Source organism: Myotis nattereri, assembly GCF_964212035.1.
Source record: "Myotis nattereri genome assembly, chromosome: 19".
In the NCBI taxonomy this organism is placed as follows: Eukaryota; Metazoa; Chordata; class Mammalia; order Chiroptera; family Vespertilionidae; genus Myotis; species Myotis nattereri.
Window position 1 is genome coordinate 24,119,947 of NC_138095.1, and position 23,178 is coordinate 24,143,124.

The 23,178-nt window shown below is 44.6% G+C and overlaps 1 protein-coding gene across 2 annotated transcripts in view; it reads right to left on the bottom strand.

Moving 5' to 3' along the window:
* Positions 1–23,178, bottom strand: part of TTC28 (tetratricopeptide repeat domain 28) — a 379,945-nt gene that overhangs the window by 70,018 nt on the left and 286,749 nt on the right. For both annotated transcript variants that reach the window (XM_081113799.1, XM_081113798.1), the window contains exons 7-10: positions 7,518–8,859; positions 5,744–6,267; positions 2,116–2,225; positions 151–280 (exon numbers count right to left, since the gene is read on the bottom strand). In XM_081113799.1, coding sequence (XP_080969925.1) covers positions 151–280; positions 2,116–2,225; positions 5,744–6,267; positions 7,518–8,859 — 2,106 coding nt within the window. The remainder of the gene's footprint in view (positions 1–150; positions 281–2,115; positions 2,226–5,743; positions 6,268–7,517; positions 8,860–23,178) is intronic.

The window sequence follows — 23,178 nt, forward strand, 5'->3', positions numbered from 1 at the left end:
TCTTTTAAGTTTTCCCTCAGTCTTTCAATCCAACTTCTAATCCAATACAGTTTTTGGTGTAACAACAAATCATATTTCATCACAGCAATCACTAAACGACTAAGATACGCAAGCTCGCACACTCATGGTGGGAACCCCAGCTGCTCTCACCTAGGCTGACGAGCACCCGTTGCAAGGCCTGGTAGGATGACGTCTGCAGGTCAAAGAGGGAGAGTTTGTAGTCTGTGCTCAGCTGCGCCTCATGTCGTATTGTTTCAAACAAGGCCGATGCCCTATAGAGCTGCAAGGAGGGGAAAGGGAACGTTATCCATTCCCCAGAAACCACACTCCAGCCACACACTGACTAACGACAACTTTTGCTCACATCCTGGTGTACAACCTAAAACATTTTTTTAAAGGGTGGTAAGGATGACTTTTATTTCCAGGTAGGTCCTAGTGGAAAGGCATCAGATCATATACCTGGTAAACTAGTTTACGGTATGTAATCAATTTTTGACAGATAAAGGGAATTATTTATTTTTAATCCTTACCCAAGGATCTTTTTCCATTGATTTTTCGAGAGAGTGGAAGAGAGAGGGAAAGACAGAAATATCGATGTGAGAGAAACACATCAATTGGTTGCCTCCTGCATGTGCCCCAACCAGGGTCCGGGCCTGGGAAGAGCCTGCAACCAAGGTACGTACCCTTGACTGGAATCGAACCCAGGACCCTTCAGTCTGCAGGCCGATGCTCTATCCACTGAACAAAACAGGTTAGGGTGGATAAAGGGATTTAGAAGACAGGTTATAGACTTGTAGTCTGAAAGTTGTAAAACAAAAAATCAGCTACTAATCCAACCAAGTGCTGATTTTGAATTTTAAAAAATGTCTCTCCTCTTGTCATCAAGCAGCCATAATTCAGCACACACACTTCTCAGTGCCTAAGGATTGAAGTGGGAACAGGTGTGGTGCAGGCAGGCTGGGAATAGACGAGGGGGGAGGGCGAGGGGCGGGGAATGAGATGAAGGCCGCGCACTCCCAGGAGAGGCATAGCTTCCTGGAGGCAGTTCAGCTGAATCAAACACTGGCCTCCACAGCAGTGTCCCAGGGTCAGGTCTTTGCTGGACCAGCCGCCCTAGAGCCACACACACTTTCCTGCTGCTCTAAAGGCTTCTCTATCAGTGAGATCACAAAACTCTTCTGATATTTACATGCTGAAAATACAGTATCAAATGTTAAGTTCATGCAAATTTAAAAAATAGAATGCTAAGACTCAGAGACAGACTGGGAGAGAGGGATGACTCCCAGCTCTCCACTGACCAGCTGTGTGACTTCTGGTGAGCTTCCGAGCCTCCGTTTCTTCTCTACAAAGGACAGTTATCATTCTACCTCGCGTGGTTGCTTAAGGAATACATACAGTGAGTGAAGGTACTGTGGAAACTGTAAATTATTACAGCAATACAAGTTTTAATTTTTAAAACCAGGAAATTGGAGAATTCTTTAAATTGCCTTTAATAGTTTAAAAAGTACAGTAAAATACCCTAACATTTTAGGATGCTATGGCACAAATTCAGTCACATCATGTGCTCAACTTCATTCCCTCATCCTTTGCCCCTTCTGCCTAGCACAACGCCCTCCCCAGTGATCACTCATATGCTGCTTAAGTGGTTAAGTGTGTGATTTTAGATACCATCTCACAACTCTTCCAACCTTCCAGAGGAACCCACAAAGGCAGAACCATGAACTGTGTGTGTGTGTGTGTGTGTGTGTGTGTGTGTGTGTGAGAGAGAGAGAGAGAGAGAGAGAGAGAGAGAGAGAGAGAGAGAGAGAAAGAGAAATCAGGACATTAAATCCAATAATCATGAATTCTTGAGTACTTCTATTATAAAATGTATGTATCTAATTTCATATTAAGGATTAATGAGGAACAGCAGCACATAATACAAGAATGTCAAAGAAATTATTGAGAAATCTATCACACAGCTGAGCAAGAATCTTTACTATGCTCAGCATTTCTGGGCTGGTACAGGCTGGAAAACCTTTACATCAACCCAAGTGCAGAGGCCAGCACCTTCTGGCCAATTATGATGAGAACAGGTATCCCAAGATTTCCACCTGGGACAAGGGCTCTACTCACCTGGTGTTGAGCCTCCTCCAGGTTCCCACTCGCCCAAAGGGAGAGGCCAAGACCATGGCGAATTTTGGCTTCATCTTCTCTTCGGCCCAGTTGCTCAGCTAACCTTAAACCTGAAATCAGATAGAGAAATTTTAAGGGAACATAGAAGATACACAATTCCACCTGCCAAGGAGTCCAGGAGGGTAATTCTGTCTCAAGTGTAAATAAAATATGTTAACACAGCTAGATAAAGTGCAGGGCAAAGGGAGAACCAGCCAGGCAGAGTAAGCATTCTCTTCAAATTCTGTGATGGCAGCAACCTTTCCAGGGCATGCAAGGCGCCCCAGGAAGAGCTCAGGTGATGGCGATCAGCAGGAGACAGGTTTGCGTGGCAGGCAGAAACACTGAAACGAATGGAACCTAACCTGCCACCCTCCCAGATGTGAAATCCCTCGCTTTGCAAATGAAAACTGGGCCTATAAATGGATCTAACCCAATTCTTTGGCTGCAAAAGCTTTTCCGGCAGTGCCATGGTCAAGCACAGAAGCCACGCGGATACAGGTCCCTATTTCACGTGCACAGGATCCAATCAGTGTGGGTGGGAGACATACTGATGTACTCCCGAAAGCAGAGTGCTCACACCGCCTGACACCACCTTCTATTACTGATGCTGATGCATTTCATGTCCAATCTGTTTTTCCTTTAAGGCTGAGATTTTGATGTGCCTCAGCGGGGTTGCAGAACAAGTGCTATTATGAGTCCGAAGTCTTAAATAAGATTGTCCCCATTCGAAAGGCTTTCCAATAGACACCTGCAGTTCGGGTCACTTACCTACAGTAAGCTTCTGAATTTCAGGACACCAGCAACCTCCAAGGCTTTGTGGGAGCCAAATAAGGGGGCGCTCACTTACTGTATTGGCCACTAAGCGGTTCTCAGCATCACTTTGTCCTCATTACCCTCCCTGCTCTCTGTACACAGGCGTTAGTTTGTCCAGAAGACAGCACGAAGGCTCCCACACTATAGCTGCGCACACAGAGAAAGGACTTCCTTTTCCTAATCTAATTCAGGGTGGATGGGAGCCCGCTTCTGAGCATGCTGGGCCCATGCAATTTCAGGCTTTTGAAAAGGAACTGAGTCAGTTGAGAAGCTAATAAAAGCAATACTCAGGTTCCAGCTCATAAAAATATTACGCATTTCAAAATGCATATAACTCAGAAAACTTCGAAATAGCATTTTAAGTTTAAATCATGTTACTGGGTAACAAAAATAATACTTGCAAGTTATTCACATTTTAAAATACCTCACAGAGCAGAAACACAAATGAAAGAAGATGGATCTTGGATGAAAACCAGGAGAATACTGGCTGTTTTAACCTTCAACAAACTAACCATACTCATTCTTCAACATAGCTATCCCTGCCAGCTCTGGGTCTATGAGTTGGAAGTAAAATCATTGAGGTAGCCCCACCCCAATCCCGAGGTACCTTCTGTGTAAGCTGGGGCTTTGCTTTGTTCCCTGATGGGTCCCCAGCAGGTGAGGCACTCCCTGGCCCATAGTCAGGGGTTCCACAACCAAGAGCTAAAAGCCCACTGGACAGACAGCGTTGCTGTTGTCCGTTTCTGTCTGCTTCTGTCTCTCAGGGATGTGACCCCCACATCCAGCTCTCCTGGAGCTGGTCTGCTAGGACTAGTTGCACGACTAGGTAAGGCCACTAAATTGCTCCAGGCTCCCTCTCTTCACTGGCAAAAAAAAAAAAAGAGGAAAGTCTGGATGAGACCAGTGGTTTTAACCAGGGCATCCCTACAAATCACCTGCAGGGCTTGTTCAAAAGACCCAGGCGAGGCTCCACCTGTGAGAGTCTTCTGAGTGGGGCCCCGCGAGGTTGATTCATAGGCCCCTCTGAAAACCAGAGAGAAGGCACTGAGGTGGTTTCTGACTGAACTGTTCCCTCCTTGCAAGAGGGTACAGACCCGACTCAGAGGACTCCGAAAGGCCTTCCAGGTGCCCTGCTCTGTCACAGCTCACGAGAAGCGGTGTCTTGTCTGGCCCCAGGCACCCCAGGCTCGGCTCTCTGGTAGAGCGCACCCACGAAACAAGCACCGAGGAGATGCCACCGCGGAGAATTTAGGTCTCTGCGAGCCTTAAAACTACAAGGAACAATAAAAATGAAATTGAGTTTCCCATAAATATAGAATTATGTTACAATGTCTCAGGCAAAGCAGCTGCTTTATGGAAACAATATTTCAGGAAGTACAAAAGAACACAGCTGAAAGGTTGTCATATGCTGGGTCTGAATTTAATGGTTTTCACAAATTCAACTGAAAATCGCCCCCAGTCTGTTGGAATTCTACCACAGTCAAGTTTCAGGAAACCAGAAGCCAATTCTCATATTTAATGCATCGAGGCAAGCTCCCAGTGAGTGGGAGCCAAATAAGGTCTGGGAAGCAGCGCTCAGCCTCTCGGTAACCTCTCAGCCTGCAGGCCAGAGCAGTCCCTGGTCTGTGCAAAGAAACGTCAGCCTCTGGCCCCTTTTCCACTTGGCTTCCTGCTTCCCTCTCTCCCGGCTTCCCAGCTGGGGCTCGGGAGGAATAGGGCTATGACTGCCCCGACCCTGTTCTGTTCCTGGCAGGTTCGGAGCAGCACCACACAGGGTCTTACATGGTTCCTGGGGTCAGAAAAGCTGAGTGAGCCCCTCCTCACCACTGACTGACCACGCAGTCAGAATCAAGTCATTGTACTCTCCGAGTCTCAGGTTACTTAGCTGTAAATGGGAATAAAAACCTCTCAAGGTCACTGTGAGAATTAAATCCAATTAAATAAACTATATATGTTAAAAAAAAAACCCACAAACACAAAACTTAGAAACTATAGCTGAGAGTTTTTGCTTGAAATCAGCAACAATTTCCTTTTACTAGTGAGCCAAGGTCATCATACCTGCCGCTTTCCCAGGACGGGAGGATGCAATGTGCCCATGGGAGGAGCAGTGCTTTCCCGAGTAGAAAAGAGGTGAAGGAAGCCTCCCAGCACTGAGGTAACTGAAGGGAACTTGACAGCAGAAGGAAAGGGGGAGGAGCAAGAAGGGGGAGGGCAGGGAGAGGGGGAGGAGCAACAGCAGCTGCAGCCACTTTCTGGGGCTGCCTGGAACAAGACTACTGTGCCCCATCCCGAGCACTGAAGGTCATAAGCTCTGAGAAGGAAGTCTAGTCAACTGCCTGAGTGACCCTCAGACTGATGCTTCAGGGGTGGACCTCAGCTGCTACATCAACATGGACTTCTGGATAGTTGTGATATATTCTAAGAATTTTCCTCTGACTCTTAAGTTTGACATGATTAGATCTTATTTGATTCACCTTGGCAGAGTGTGTTGTTCACTCAGAGGATCCTGAGAAGCAGGAAGGAGGGTATCTGCTCCTTGGGCAGCTGGCTGGCAGCGTAAGACAAGCTGGACCCTAGAATGCCTGTGTGCTATTAAAGAACACCCGGGGGGGGGGGGGGGGGCGGGCATCATGGTTTCCGAGTGGAACGGAGTGGCTTCTGAGATCCTCACTGTAAGCCGGGTGGCCACTCAGACGGTGCATACGGCCCTCTGAGTAGACTCTGAACGCCATCTCAGAGTAGACCCAGAGACCACGGGGGCCTTTGCACTTACCTTCCTGTAAGTACATGACCGCCTGGGAATAGTTCTGCAAAGCATGATGGGTCCTTCCGAGGCTACTATATGACACCGTCTTGGCCACCAAGTCGTTCATCTGGGCAGCGATACTCAAGTGCTGTTCTTGATAGACCACAGCCCTCTCGAAGGTGCCCAGAGATTCATACGTCAGGCCCAGGTTCCCATAGGCTCGGCCCTGGCATGTGGGGTTGTTGGTTTCCTCTGCGATCTGCAGATCGAGCTGGTGGTACTGCAGGGCTGTATCATACTCCCCCATCTGCTGGTAGACGCCCCCAAGGCCACAGGCCGCATCACTTTCCAGAGCTCGGTCTTTCATCTCCCTAGCAATGTTCAGCTGGCGTTCAAGGCAGGAAATGGCTTGTTCGTAATTCCCTAATTGGCTGTGCAGACTTCCCAGTTCTCCATAGGCCTGGGCTTTATTAAAGGCCTCCCCGAGCTCATGGGCGACCACGAGCCTCTTTTCAAAGCACACAAGGGCTTGCTGCAAGCTTCCCATTGCCCTGTGGGGATGTAGACAGAAAAGCAATGATATTATTTTGTGCAGGTGCAGACATACTAAAGCCCCTGAGAAAATGAAAAGCATTTGTCACTGTCACTTACTATAGAAGCTCTTAACTCCTCTTCTAGCTAAAATCTATCATGTGCCCTTAGAGTGAGATGCAGGGGAATTTCATAATCTGGAAAGCAATTCAAAAGTCATCCCTTAGTGACCTTCCCAAGAGCTTGAGATTCAATGGGATATACACCCCAGAGGAAACATAAAATATATTAATAGGCACAATGATAGCAAGTGAACTGTTTGGTTCTTCAGGCCTCCCAATTTCCACTACTGCTTAGACTATGTTTTTGAAATCACTTTACAACAGCTATAAATCCTTCACCCTGAACTCCTCCGAGCACTCGGAGGGTGATGATTTAGTTTGACCCTTGCCTTCCCTCCACTCCAGGAGCCCTAATCCCCTGCCTATCTGGAGAAGCCGTATATTTTGCAGACAGAGACACCTTCTTGGGCTCCCCACATTCAGAAGGAAAAGCATCACCTTAGCCAACAGTGTATCTTTTTGTGCTGCTGCTAAGAGATGACGTGATAAGACTGGGAAGAACATAGATTCTGGCAGCAGACCAAACCAGTTGTGTGGAGGCACGTAAATTCCTTTTCCTGAGCCTCAGTTTCTAAATGATAATAAATCCCACATCTCATAGCAGATAATAATCATGTAGAGCAATACAGGATTGCTATAAATGTTAAGCAAGATATATAGTCAAGGTACCCAGCATGATGATAATATATATTTATTCACTCCTGCCATTATCAAATGGCTTTCCCTAAAAGCAACAAAATGGGGGCCAAATAATTGGTGGGTACAGATGACGTATTAAAAAACACTTCATATAATGTGGGAGGCATTCAGAAAAGCTCAGTGAAATTGATTCACTCATCTTTCCCATTCTTATTATCTTTTATCTTGCTCATTACGATGCAGACAAAAAGGCAATGCAGTCAGAGTCAAAGAGCCCTGGGTGTGACTCTCAGCTGTCACTTTTAAACTGTGTAACCTTGGAGATTAACCTAACCTCTCTGGGCCTCAGTTACCTCCTCCATAACATAAAGGTAGTACTATCCCCTGCTAAATTCACAGAATCATTGGATGAACCAAATGAGATACGTATGAAAATGTTTTGTAGTTAACAAACCACATGCCATTACTGTCACAACTGCTCTTTGTGCAAGTTTATCAACCACGTTTACCTGTGTCCGTTTCCTAGGCCCCGGTAAGCCTTGGCTTGGTCTTGCATGCGATTCAGACTCTGGGCAACAGATAAATATTGTTCATAGTACTTGATAGCTTCCTCATAGTCACCCAAGGCCTCATAGCAATCCCCCAGGTTGCCGTAGGCCCGGCCCCTGTCGAGCACAGACTCGTTTCCACTCAGCTGCTGCAGCATGGCCAGCTGCTGCTCGAAGTAGCCGATGGCTTCTTCCATCACATTCATGTTCATCTTTGTGATGCCCATGTTGCCATAGACCTGGGCTTCTAGACTTGGATCCTTCAGCTTCTGCCCTAGATCCAGCTGCTCTTCGTAACATTTGAAGGCCATTGTGTATTTCCCAAGGGCCATGTAGACAGCAGCCAGGTGCCCGTGAGCTCTGCACTCCCCTGGCAAGTCGCTCAGCTCCTGATATACCTCCAGTTCCTGCGTGTGATAACCCAAGGCCTTGTCGTATTTCTGGATCATTCGGTATGCAGTGCCCAAGGCTGCATATGCACTGGCCTCCAGTCTTCTGTCCTTTACATGATGAGCTAAGCCCAGCTGCTGCTCATAGAATTTTATTGCACCATTTATATCTTTTTTACAGATGAATATATCGCCCAGGTTCCCTAAGGCTCGGAATTTAGCCTGGGAATTATTCAGGGACTGGGCTAGGGACAGCAGGTACTTTTGACACTCTTCAGCTTTGCTAAAGTTCAATAGAGCCTTGAATGCTAGGCCCAAGTTGCAGTAAGCTTTCGCTTGGCTCAGTTTGTCATGAAGGTCTTTGGCCAGTGCCAGATCCTGCTCATAGTACTTCACCGCCTCCTGGTAATTTCCCAGGCAGTAATGGGCATAGCCAAGATTGTGGCAGACCTTCCCTTCTCCCTCCATGTCCTGAAGGTCTGGAGAAAGCCGGAGGTACTGTTCATAATAGGGGGCAGCTTGGACATACTCCCCCCGAGAGCAGTGGAAGTTGCCCAGGTTGCTGAGTGCCCGGGCCTCACTCTGGATGTCACGCAGCTCCCGGGCAATGTTCAGGTGGTTCTGATAGTGCTGCAGGGCCCGGTCGTGGGCACCCAGGGCCTGGTAGGCCACAGCAAGGTTCCCGTGTGTGGATGCCTGCGAGGCGCGGTCATTCACTTCCATAGAGATCTGCAGCTCCTGCCGGTGGTACTTGACCGCCTGGTCGTACATGCCCAGAGCATTGTAGGCATTGCCCATGTTCCCGTAGGCACGGCCCTGAGCAGCGTAATCGCTCAGCTCCTGGGCGATACACAGGTGGGTCTTGTGGAGTTTCAGTGCAGTATCATAATCACCTTTCATCTGGTGTATAATTCCTGAGAAAGAGAACAGAAAAAGGTTAGAATAACATTAGCAATTTGGAAAAAAATGTAATTTGCAACTTAAGTTATACTCAAATACAATCCAGATGAATTAAAGAGCTTAAAATAACAGAAGGTAGAATTAAATATTTATTAGGTCTCCAGAGGGAGGGTAGCTTTCTATGCTTCGAAGCAACAACAACAAAAAATTGACAGATTTAATTATAAAAATAAGGTGTTTTCTACTACAAATATATATCTAAAATTAAAAGGCAAACACCATACTGGAAAATATATTAACAATACAACAGCTATTGTGTGTAAAGATTTTACTGGGTCTGGCTTTTTTTAAAATCAAGATTTAAATTTACTGAAATGGGCGAAGCACTGAGGCAGCAGACAACTCACATCCAAGGAAATCCAAAAGGTACCCAGAGGGAAAAAATGCTAATTTCTTTTAATAATCAAAGAAATGCAAAATAAAGCAACCCTGAAGTACCACATTATGTTTACTAAATTAGCAAACAAAAAATTTAAACAACATCCTATACTGATGAAGCTGCCCTGACAGGTAAACACATCGCTGCTGGACATCAGTTGGCACGGCCTGTGGAGAAGCAGAGTGGCAAGAGCCACGAGCACAGTGCTGCTCAGACCCTGCAACGCCCCTCATGGGAGGGCGGCGTTCTAAGGAAATCAGGCAACAAATGCAGAAGCTATAAGCATAACAATGTTTACTGCCACAGTATGGGTTAGTGGAAAATTAGGAACATCTTAAATGGCAAACACAGGGGCTGCCATATCAATCCAATAGAGGGGTTTTGGTCATTAAAAAGATAATATGCCCCACTGGAGTGGCTCAGAGGTTGAGCGTTGACCTATGAACCAGAAGGACACGGTTGGATTCCTGGCCAGGGCACATGCTGGGGTTGTGGGCTTGATCCCTAGTAGGTGTGCAGGAGGCAGCCAATTGATGTTTCTCTCTCATGGATATTTCTATCTCTTTATCCCTCTCTCTTCCTCTCTCTCTAAAAAAATTAATAACATTTTTTAAAGATAATTATAAAGTCTACGCAGAAAAATGGTGGAGGAGGAAAGATTCTTACAATAATGATTTTTTTGGCTTTTTTTTAGAGAGAGTAGAAGGGAGGGGGAGTGACAGAGAGAGAAACATAGATGTGAGAGAGACAGATCGATTGGTTGCCTCCCACATGCACCCTGACCATGGCCAGCTGGGGATCCAGCCTGCAACCAAGGTAAGTGCCCGTGACTGGAATCAAACCCGAGACTCTCCAGTCTGCGGGATGTTGCTCTACCCACTGAGCCAAATCGGCTATGGCTTCTTACAGTAATACTAAGTGGAAAAAGCAGAAAACAATGCTGCATGCTCCCTGTGACGAGTAGGAAAAAAAAAATATGCACAAGGATGAGACTTTGAGGAGATTATGCAAAAATAAAAATAGATGCCTTGTTAGGTGATGGGATTTGAATGATTTTTGTTCCAAAATTTCTTGTAATTCTGCTATACAGCTTTTACTGTCAACAATAATAGCACTTCAAACAACCCTCATAAAGTATGCTATAAGCTGCTAAGCTAACACAAGCAGTTCAAATGAGATCATAAATATCAAGTAGTTCCAAATGAGGGATATTAGAGAGGTAACTTCGGAGATGCCTTTCAGGTGAGCCTGGTTCATCCCAGCTGGGGCCAGGGTGGGGCACTGGAAAAGCTAGAGGGAATCTAGCATGCAGACAGTTTCTCCTTGCCCTTGGTTTTGAACATGCTTTTCCATGCATCCGTGTGGGAGCTTTGCAGTGGTGACAAAAACCTGCACAAGTACAAAAACTCAGACACCAAGATGGCTTATTAAAATATCTGAACTGAAAATAGAGGCACGGAGGAAGCTGTCAAAATCCAGCCTCTGCAATTCGCTTATCTCTGTGACACCTTTCATTAGTTCGTTCGTTCATTCATTCATTCATTCACTTGTTCATTTGTTTATTCATTCATTCACTTACACACCGACCTAGGAAACATGAACTGAGTATTGTACACTACTATTGTGGTGGGGGCAGGGGAGAGGAGAAATGAAGACAGGTGTCTGCTCTCAAAAAGCACACAGCCATAAGGGAAACAGTCACGAAACAAGTCAGTACACATAAAAATGCCTAAGTGGGTGTCGGGGGGAGAGACAGGAGCACGCCAGGGCCGCTCTTCTGGTCCCCACTTCCTCCCTGCCTACGATGGAGGTCTGCCCTACCACAGGGGGTGTGTCCATCTCTGGGCCCAGCATCTCTTTGACATTAACTGGACTTAGGGTACTGCATACATCATTTAGCCTCTCTGAGCTTTTTAAGGTTCATCTATAAAATGAGGAAAATAGTAATATGATACAAGCCTTAAAGGCTCAAATGAAATAATATGTGTATAAGTGTATTGTAAACTATAAAGTGAAATTCAAATACTAGTTACTGGACGTATTAGATGCTTTAAGGAAAAGGAATGCTGGAGGTGGCAAAGATTAAATAAACCATGGCAATTCTCCTGTGTATTTGCTTGTATGAGTAAAATATGTAATTTAAAAACAATTAAGAAATCATGGTACTCTATGCAATGCAATAACATGGTACCACTAAAAATGGTAAAGTAGAAGTTTACATATTGACATGGGAAAAAATTATAATACGTTAATGGGATATATGGTCACAAACAGTACATTTTAATAAAAATATTAAATACGATGTATGTGTATATGTATATGTTTACATTTATAATATACACACATACAACATAAAATTTATTTAAATGTTAACAGTAATGATTTTGGGGTGGTGGAATGGCACTTTTTTCTTTTTGATTATTTGTATTGTCAGTGTTTTTTCTATAATGAATGCATAACCCTTGGTTTAAAAATTATTGAAAGAATTTTTGAAACTGATCCAATAAGAGGAGTGATATTCCTGGGGGTTGGGTCTGGCCACTCCCCTGGGCTGGAGATGTCGCCAGCATCCAAGCTGGAAGGATGAGAGTCTTCAGAACCTGTCTCAAGGTTAGAAACTCTGACCTGCCCAAGAGGCAATACCTTAGCATTACCCAGGACCCCTGTTAGTGGTGAAAACGTATTAGTGACGTCAACATTTCCGTTCTAAAGACCAGCAGTTAGCCTGGACCCTTCAAATGCTTTTATCTAAAGAGAAAACTTTTAGATTTCAAATTTCCAGGTATCCTTAAAGAAAATGAATCATTTCACTCCCTCTCTCCTCAGCTTCTGCATTTCTGAAATGAGAGTCAAAATATCTGCCCAGCCACCAGTCCATAGTCATGGACAGAGCCAGAGCCGGGGAGGGTGGCAGCGTGCCCACATCCCCTCTGAGCACTTTCTCCCCAGCAATGTCTCTGCATTGATGTCCCTTCCCCCCAGCTTTGGATTTCACTGTAATGATTTTTAAGCCAATATGATCACTAGTCGGTTGCTAAGAGGATGTTGAGACCTTCAGAGAAGGCAATCAGAGGAAGTTCAGGTTTTCTCCTGCTCCCTACCACCAAAGACACAGGTCTCCTTGCTAGCTCCCCACTCCACACTGGTACCCCATCATCCAGGAAGCTGACGAAATATCTAGAAGGCACACCATAATGGCAAAGAACAGAACTTTAAGTCAGAAGTCCTGTTCGACAAGCCTGGCTCTCACCTCATTAGCTGAGTGTCTTTGAGACAGCCACTTTATGTCTCTGGGCCTTTCTTTCTTTTTTCAATTGAAAACTTTCTGATGTTGTTTGCCTTCTTATTAATAAGGTCAGGTGATAATCATCTCAAAGAAATGGTATGAGAAACATCTTAGTATATATCAATAATCTGTGTAAACTGTCGCTTGCTTTCTAACCATGGTCTGAGCAGAGTGAGAGAGAGGAAGGGGAATGCTGTCTGGCTCTCAGGGCCTTAAGAGTCTGGCCTAGTTAATAGGGAGCAGTTGGGACGATAATGGCTACTCAGGGTTCAATGATTTGTGAAAGAAACTGCCTGCTGGTTATGGCAAAATGATCTGACCCCCAGCCAGCTTGCCCACGCACCCCCCCTTTCCTCCTCCCTTTCCTCCTGGTCTGATATGTCCAAGGATCTATAAAGAATTATGGGAAGATTCTCAAAACAACTTCCGGACACGAGCAAAGGCAAAAGGATATGGATCTGGCTGAGTGGGGATTTTTTTCATCTGCCCTGGGTCTCTGCTGTCTCGCCGCTGCCAGCCAGGAGAATTCTGAACGGAACATTACACACAATTGGCAGCCTTTCTCTTTATTGAGGCAACATAAAAGCTGCCGAGAGCTGCCAGCAGAGTGACTGCACATGCTGAGGAGATAATCTGCAGATCCTCCTTCCCTTTGGAGACCGCAGCTTGATTTTCCAGGGCCGTCACTCAGATGAGGACTTGCAGAGGGCCTGTCAGCGGGGTGCACTAGGTGACAACATGCTCGGGGAGGGGAATTAAATGAAGATTAGTGGGGCAGAAGACCTTCCACAAAGCAGAGTTCTCACAGAGGGTGTGGTTATGGATTTATACAGCAGCACCGTCGGCCTCCACCTCTGTGTCAGGAGTGGTCACTGCCCTGGGAATAGCAATACCGACTACAAAGAGGCATTGTGAAAGCCAAGGAGACCATGCTTTCTAGAAGCTAGCACAGTGCCGGGGACATAGCAAGTGCTCAGTGCATTTTGGTTTTATTATTAACCATGACCAGCAAACATCAATGGAGGTATGCACGGGACAAGCCTAGCAGGAGAATTTCTGTTGAAACTGGAATGGTTAGCGTTTCAGCAGTGAATTCTGACTGCATTTTCACTTGTGAATTCTGTAAAAGTAGGGCTTCAGTGCCTCCACTAACAATGGACATGCTCTGATCATTTCCTGACCACATTACTGTTCTGATTATTAATAGTTCATGACCCAAATGGGGGTTTAAGAGTTCATCCACGGCTTCCATCCTGGCCACATCACCAGCTATTCTCAGGGGAAACATAAGCATTGGGGATTGGAAGAGACTCTCTCACAGGCTCACTTTATAAAGACATGACCTGGGCCCAGTGAGAGGAAGTGCGTTAGCGGCAGAGCTGAGGAAGGGACTCTTGGCCCACAGCCCATCTGCTTTTAAAATAAGCAGAAGATACGAAGGAACTGTTATTAATCAGTTTCACTAGGTGTGAACTGGGACAGTAGCTGTGTTTTATAAAGTTCTCATCTGTTAGAAATACATATGGAAGCATTTACAAAAGAAATGACATGGTGTCTACGATTTACTTTAAAATACTCTAGCAGGGGTTGGGAAGTAAGCACGAGTGTGCATGCATGCATGCGTGTTTATGAAAACAGATGAAACAAGATTAGCAAAATGTTGATAACTGGTTTATGAGCTTAGTGGGGGTTCATTATACAGTACTGTCCCCTCTTTCTCTGTGTGTGTGTGTTTGTGTGTGTGTGTAAAATTCCACAACAGAAAGTTAAATCAAATAAGAAAGATATGCAGAGAGCTGTTCTGTAGCCCACTCTAGACTGGGAAACACTTTCTCATAGCTAAGTCCTGATGTAGATGTTTAAGTTTATTTCCTCGTCTTTGGGACCACAGGAGAGAAAGAAATCAGCTGGTCGCCAGCCTCTATAGCTGTACCAACTTCCTTATCCTTCTCCAGGCCCGGAGGAGGGCATGTACAGACTGCAAACAACACAGTGCTTGTCCCATTGTTTCAATTTTATAATCATGATATTTAGTTGTACCTTTCATTTCAAATGGTCTTAAAGGACAACATGCTATTTTGTCTTTCAAACAGGAAACGTGGGAGGGGATGGTGAAAGCAGCTGGGAACACCTGCTGCACATGCTCAACGGCTCTTCCCAAGGTGCCCCCGCCAGGAGGAGCGCCCCGGTTTCTCCAGGGCACCCATCATTCCAGCTGCAGACATCTTCAGGTTCCCCGGACCCTCTCCCTCTCGAGTTCCACATAGAGCTTCTGTATATTGCACCTAAAATATCTCAAAGCTTGGGGTGGGGAAGAGGAGAAATGGCTGCTTAGTAAACAGAGGGCTGGAATCCAAGTGCTCTGTATTAGAAATGCAACCCATTCTCCGGTTACTATTTATGTACCCGCAGACAAGGCCCCATTATTTTTTGTCCCTAAAGGACAGCAAAGGTACAGCTATTTTTAAATGGCAGAAATTAAAAAATCAGTTCTATGACGTCAGCTACAAGCATCTTCCCAGTAGGTAAGCTTTTCCTGAGAACTTGTGCCTGCTTTCTATCTGATGATCTCATTCACACTTCAAAACAGTCCTGAGGTCACTGCTGTGGTCTCAGAGACCCAGAAGACAAGAACACACGGGAACCACACAGCCTTCAGGGGCAAGACAAGTACTGGAATCTAGGTTCCTCTGACGCAGGAGTCCATCTCTTTCACCCACTCCCCTTCTGGAATGAAGCTGGTGAAACGCGGTCATGACTTTATACCCACTTCTTTATTAACAGTACACTGTCAGGCCAAAGCAACCCTGTGGCAGCTATATAAGAACAGCCTGGCTAAATGTGTATCTAGAGCAAAGACGTGCACATTAGAGACCGGAAACTCCTAAGGAATGGAGGAGGAGGAGGAGGAGGAGGAGGAGGAGGAGGAGGAGGAGGAGGCGGCGGCGGATGTAATCACTAGTGTGGGCACCACCTCTCGGGCCATCCATGTCTCTTCTGCCATCATTTATCTTAATTACATCTGTCTACTTTTCCTACCAACCCACCAGGCTCTTCCTGCTCCTCCAAAGGATAAGTGAAGCTAAGAGCCTGTTATCTTCTTTTGCCTCAGCAGCCATTGAGGATGTCTTTAGTGACACGGAGAGTTGAGTGGCACTTTTGTCCCAGATCCCAACTGCCCTTCTCTTCTGTTTCCACTTGGAGGAGCCGCTATAATAAGGCCGAGGATGTCACCTCTCTCTCCCACAAACACACTCCATTAGAAACTACTTGTCTTTCCCTGCTTCCAGCTTTATTGAGGTATAACTGACAAAACAGTAAATATTTAAAGTATACAATGTGATTATTTGGTGTATATATACATTGTGAAATTATTGCCACCATCAAGTTAAATTGCACATTCATCGTCTTCTGTAGTGAGAATGTTTAATTTCTACTCTCAGCAAATTTCAAACATATTAAGTATTGTTAACTGTAGCTGCCCTGCTGTACTTTAGGTTCCCCAGCATTCATTCATCTCATAACCAAACTTGGAGGAAATAAAATGTAGTCGAAATAGAGAGCCCTAATTGCTCACTCCTGGCCCTCAAGGCTCCCCATAGGCTGAACAGAGGCCAAGCTAGATCCTCTGTAGTCCCCTCCTGCCATTGTCCTGCACACCAGGGGTAAATAATAGCAAGAAGCCAGCCTGGAGCCCACTGGCGCCCACAGGTATTTCAGGGCCTTCATCCATGGCCCCACTTCCTACTTCCCTCCGAGAGTTAAAAACCCAGACTGCAGGTGAGCAGCTCAGAAACTCCCTGGTTCTGCACGGCCATAAATTCCGAGGCGGTGGGGAAGATTAATTGTGCCATGAAGCAGGGGAAATAATAATTAAACCTATTTAAAAAGGGGGTGGCTGGAGAGGGGTGCTCTGGAGATGGATGATGAGGTAGGAAGTGCGAGGCACAATCATCCCTAATGGCCGTGGCCAGGCCACTGTGAGAGAACTTGGTGGGAAGCCCAGAGCGGAGTGAAAAATATGCCGGGCCTGCCTGGCCAAGCTCCGCCATTAGTCACTGTTTGGAAAAGGCAAAGCGTGCCTGGTTTTCATTGTGGATCACAATGAGAGGTGGGAGGCACCCTCATAAGTTAACAATGCAGAGAATGTTGCAGGGAGTTCGTTTCTATATGAAACAAACAGTTCTTTTGTTTCAAAGTCTGAGGTAGAATTACTGAAATGCAGAGATAGCCCTTCTGCTCCTCCCTTGAGCTCCTCCTTCTAAAAAAAGGACCAACCCCACCTCCCTGGAATACCTTCTAAGGGCCCCTGTGGCCTGCGGAGTAAAGTGTTGATTGATTAAAATGCATTTACGAGCTTTCTGGACCCAGCTCTAACCCACTCCTCCCTGCCCCAGGCTCCCTGTGCTATGCCAGTCACAGAGCAGCCCCATTCGCCCTTCCACTCTCTCCCACCCTGCTTTGTATGCCTGACTTTCTCATTCCATCGCTTGGCTGGGACTGCCTTTCCCCCCATCTGTGGCAGACTTTACTAATGATCTATACTCTCTGGTTCTCTTCTACATTCAGATAGTATTTCCTACTCAGGAAAAGCCAGGGGTGCCCACTGCAATGCTGAGTACAAGCGACGTGTTACTTCCAGAGGGGAGCAGTAAGAGCTGGAGTACCATATTCCATGCTCTCTTCCCCCGCCTCACTGCCTGGGGAAGTACGTGTTCCCGATGGTCCCGCTGTAGGCCTGGATTAGTGAGCTGCTCCTGAAGGCTATATGAGCCTGTGGTGGGCTGTGTATGAATACAGTACTTTCACGTTTTGGGTCACTAAGATTTGTGGACTATTGTTTAACAGTAAACAATACTGGATGTGCCATACAATATCAATCTTCCAAGCCCTTGTCATAACCTACAATTTCAAACTGTCCTTCCAAAGTCTGTGTAAGAGGAGAGACACGTATTAATATAAGTGTTCTGAGGGGATTTTACGTGATCCACACCTCTGGATGTTCTAAATTCTAGCCCGGAATCAAGTGAGTCCACTAAAATCCATAAACTTGAACCAAATGACCTTGGACCCATACTGGATAGGCTTCAATTAATTGAGGTTTAACCTTAATGATCTAGAGTTGACTTGTTTTTTCTTTACTTTTATTTATTGATTGATTTCAGAGAGAGAGAGAGGGAGGGTTAGGGAGAGAGAGACATCCATCTGTTGTCCCACTTATTTATGTATTCATTGGTTGGCTCTTGTATGTGCCCTGGTAGGGAATCAAACCCACAATCTTGTCATATTGGGATGACCCTCTAACCAACTGTGCTACCCACCCAGGGCCAGGTTTTGATTCAAGTTTCCTATTAGAAAAAGCATATAGAAATCTATTATAATTTTACTGTTAAAATTTTATTGATGCTATAAATTTTGTTACCAGAATACCTTATATAAAATCTCCCTTGAGAAATCTCTTAGAATTCAGCTTTCCTTCCCCGGAGGAATTCTATGTTCCCATCTTTTGGGTAATGAGGACTGTTTGTTACTCTTTTTGCTTTGGCCACCAGGAAGCTCTGACTCAACATGGACCTCTACTGTAACAATTGTTAGCCTTTAGGCTGCATGTTTTGGCTCTTTTCCCTGAGGATGGTTTCCTACTTTGATGTGTATTTACCCGATTTAATTTTCTATTTCTATTGTATCATCATTTAATATTGCAAGCTAAGTAAAGTCCTTTATGGAATGAAGTTATAAACTAGCAAGCAATCAAAAAACCCTTTTACCTTTGTTGCATTCTCAACTGATGGCCTAGGTAAACTGCCTACCCCCTTAGTCTGCCACTTCTCGAGTTTGCAATAATTTGTTTCAGGGACACTTTTCTATCACCTTTAATAACCCAAAAGTATCAGTTGCCTGGAGATAGTGTTTTATGGTAGAAAGGCACTGTGACCAAATTGGAAGTTCCCTATTCCTGGCTCTACCATTTCACTGGCTTATGGTCTTAGAAAAGTTACTTCTCCTGGCCTCAAGTTTTCATCTTTGTGATACTTCATTTTCTAGGATACTGCTATTATTCCAAAAAGCTTTGATAACTATAGCCCTCAACATTACAATGAACAAAATCAAAATATGCCACTCCCTCTAGCATTATTTTACTATAGAATGTAATTCACTCTAAGTCTTAGATGCAATCTTATTTCTAAAGTGAGTACACTAAAGGGAACTTGATACCAGATCATCTCATCTAAGGGGAGAGAAAAATCCTGGGCTCTGAGAATAGTATAGCCAAGCTCTGCATGTGATGTGAGAATGGGGCACATTTCTTTAAGGGTCTCAGCCTCTGCATGTGAGACAGGAGACACCCAAGGGCATTTGGAAATGTGGTGAAGCATTTCTGGTGTCAAAATATCAGGGGCTTACACTGGGTGGGCTCAGGGGCACCAAATAGCCTGTACTTTGTGGGAAAGTCCTGCACAATGAAGAATTGTCACACCCCCAATGTCGATAGACCACACTGAGAAATACTGGGTGCTCTGAGGTGATTTTATACCCTGCCACTAATTAATAATCTGGGGGGAAAAACATAAAGTCATTTCTGTACTGTCATCCAGTTGAAGTTGTTAAAATTAATCATCAAAGCTAATTACTTGGTAAGTCTGTTGGCTAGTATCCAATAATTTAAGCAAAAGACTGAGAAATTGGAAACCTTAATTTTAAAGTCTGGCTTACTGACTGCCTTCACCACAGTTTTTTTTTTTACCTGTGAAATGTGATTCACTGTGAAAATAAGTTATAGGCTTCCTCTCAATTTAATTATGATAATTAATAAGGAGAAGGGGCCAGGCCGGTGTGGCTCAGTGGTTGAGGGTTGACCTATGAACCAGGAGGTCACAGTTCAATTCCCAGTCAAGGCACATGCCCAGATTGTGGGCTCGAGCCCCAGTGTGGGGTGTGCAGGATGCAGCCAATCAATGATGTTTCTATCTCTGATGTTTCTATCTCTCTCTCCCTCTCTGAAATCAATAAAAATATATATTTTTTAAAATAAAGGAGAATGGAACCCTTCCTAAATAATAAAAATAATAATGACAACAATATACAAAATTTTCCTTGGTGATCTCTTTTAATACCATGACACCAAGACCCACTATGTGACTCCAAATACGCAACTCCAGCTCAGAGTTCTCTCCTGAATCTTAGCCTCATAAGTCTAACTGTCCACTGGCTGTACCTCAGGGAACCTAAAATTCAACGTTTCCAAAAATGGTTGTAAATTGTGGAGCAGAATTCAATCGAACACTTTATGGGACTTGTCATTTTCAGAGTCCTTGGGCCTCCATTATCTTATTTGATTCTAGAACAAAGGCTGGGTCTGCTCTGCAGACACAAAGGCCAGATGGTCCCTCAGTTACAGAGCTGGGATGAACTCAGGGCCACCGCCTCCCAGCCCAGCACTTTTCTCCTGGGTTACTCTGCAGCTCTGAGAGTCGGAGGCACAAGTGCTGCAGAATTCAGCTGTGTAATCTGGGAGGTGAGGGGGGAGAGGGGGCTGGGGGTGTGGACAAAGCCCATCCCCCAGGGCCACACATCATTCCTTCAGAGAGGATGAGAGGATGGCGTGGTCTGCCCAGGCCAACAGGGAGCCCTGGAAACAGACAGGGAAGGGGAGGAGGAGCAGAGGAGCTGGCCAAAAGAACAGCCCTTCGAAATGATTTCACTTTGCAAATTCAATTGCAAAGACAGATGGATTTTCCAGCAAGGCTGGAGAGCAAATTATGAAATCTGCTTTCCCAAGGCAATCAGGACTGAAAAGCTTCATTTTAAAAACTCACGCTGGATAGAAAACTCATACTCTATGACTGTGTGAAGTGTTCTAGCTAGATTAAGCATAATGCTATCAAAACAAGTGATTCATATATTCTGCTCGTTTTTCTATTAGTACATGGGCTTTTGGTTAGGGCAATTTCAAAAACATGGAAAAGCGCAAAATGGGATTGACATTGTGAGTCCATTTACTGCTTTCAGTTTTGCTTCCCTTTCTGTTTAATTGAGAGAGATTTACTTAGGAAATAGAGGCTCCTGACACCGGCTTACTCGTGGACAGCACAGAGATGCTATTTGAACATGTCTTCCTAGAAAGCTCTTGTGAGCGCTCTAAATCTAAAACCCCATTTACCGCGCTAATTCACATAGTAGACTCATAGGTCAGAGAAGCCTGCGGAAATCACCGGAACTAGAGCTTCCCAAAACGTTTGTTGGTTCTTGACAAACTACAAACCTGCTACATCAGGAAGGGTTGGGTCCCTGTCTATCCCGCCAGGCCAGTCACCAGTCCATCTACACTATCTCATCAACCACTTCTTCCATATAAATACAAATAATGAACCACCCAGTCTCCCCCACCCTGATCACATAGAGTAATGCTAATATGAAATACCATTTGTGTCAAGACCCAGAGCAGACAACTTCAATGCTCCTGTGGCTTTCTTTTTACTTTTCTTTTCTTTTACTTTTTTGTCTTCTTGGTGTGCATATTTTTACATTATTGAGATTCTATAATAGATTAAAATTGAACATAACAATCTCAAAAATATGTTTTCAATTATAAAAATAATACATGTTTTAAAAACGCGCTGGCAGCCAGCAAAGTTTGGCTCACCCAACACTCATTTTCAACTTCCCCCTTCTCCCTTGCTGCCTTTGGCTGGAAGGCTGGAAAGCTAAATATTCACTCTCCATGTCTCCCTTGCAGCCAGGGTTGGTTAAGTGACACTATTGTGACCAGTGGACAAAAGCGGAAGTCTGTTGGCATTTTAGGGAAAGCTTTTGCTTTTCTGATAGAAGGATACAGAGCAGCTGGCTCAGCATCCCTTGCTTCTCCTGATTTGAACAAGTCCTAATGCCCGGAGCTTCAGTAGCCATCAGGTGATCTTGAGGCATAAGGGACTAGCATGAGAGAAAGGACAAGAGAACTGCAGAGGAATGGGCCCTGTTATCCCTAACTCTGAACCAATGTCAGGTGCCTCGCACTTATTGTGTGAGAAAAAGAAGCCCCTATTGGTCTAAGCCATTTTAAATCAGAACTTGTTTCTTAGCCAAAAAATTACTGCTACGATATTCAATGAAGAAAATGTAAAATACAGAAAAATTCTTTTTTAAATCTATTTATCTATCTATTCACCTATCAATATTTGCATTATTCATGACTCTCTGAGATAATCATTGCTAACATTTTAGTATAGTTCCTGACAATTTGCTTTGGTGTTGGTGTGGATTGTTTTGTTTATATTATTGAGATCACATTATATGTACTGATTTTTAAACATAATTAAAAGAAGATCAGGTTCTTAAAGGAAGACAGTAATAAAGAGTGTTTTGATGACAGATATCTGCATTAGCTCTTTGCTGAGAGTTAGGGCATTCAGTGTGGGTTTGCAGATGTAGACAAATCACTTCTGGTCTTGATAGTTTCTTGGTTATGAAAGTGGTCATTATGTTGCGCTCCACAGCTCTGTTTTGAAGAATAAAAAATGTTATTACTTCAGCTGCTCTTCTCACAGTGTTTTCACAATGAAAAAATAGCCATTCTTGGAAGTGCTGGGACAGCGCTCTATCAGATGGCTTTCAGAGGTATCGCACTAGACAGGAGATTTCATTCGAAACGAGGGGTGAAGGATGTGGTGAAAGGAACACATTTATGGTACTGGCCAAGGAGCCAAAGAAGGGCAGTTCATAGGTACAGGTTCAAATTTCTCTTGTCAATAGAAGTGATCTTACAACACACCAGCCAACTAAAATGTGGGGCACAATGAGAAAAAGACCCTCAAAGCCCTAGTAACGCTTCCTAATTCTTGTCTTCATCTCTCTGTTCTTTTCTTCTATATTCTGATAGAGCTAATTATCCACTTCACTGATTCAGTTTCCTACTTTATCAGTTCTAACTTTATTGCAGATTTTACATTTTTAGGTTCCTTGCAATTCACCTGTCTTCTTTTCCCTCTAATCCTTTTTTCCCCAAAACCAACTTGCTTTCTCATTATTATTTTCTACTCTTTTTTTTTTATCCCCACGTGAGGACACTTTTTCATTGATTTTTTAGAGAGAGAGGGAGGGAGGGAGGGAGAGGGAGAGGGAGAGGGAGAGGGAGAGGGAGAGGGAGAGGGAGAGGGAGAGGGAGAGAGAGAGAGAGAGAGAGAGAGAGAGAGAGAGAGAGAAACATCGATGTGAGAAAGACACATCAATTGGTTGCCTCCTGCACACGCACAGACCAGAGCCCAGGCCAGGGAGGAGCACACAACCGAGTTATGTGTCCTTGACCAGAATTGAACCCAGGACCCTCCAGTCCACAGGCTGACAACTCTATCCGCTGCACCAAGCCGGCTAGGGCTATTTTCTACTCTTATTTCATGTATTTTTGCATCTATTAAGGATGCCAAACTTGTATACACATTACTTAAGTACCTACAGTAAACAATTTTTAAAGGTCTGCTTACCTCCTAAGAATCAATGCTGCCTCTCCCTTATTCTGTAGCAATTTTTCATTTGGCTCTATTTTTTTCTGTTTGATTTTCAAATAAAGCAAGCTGTGCCTAATATTTACTCATAAATAAAGTACGTGTTCTG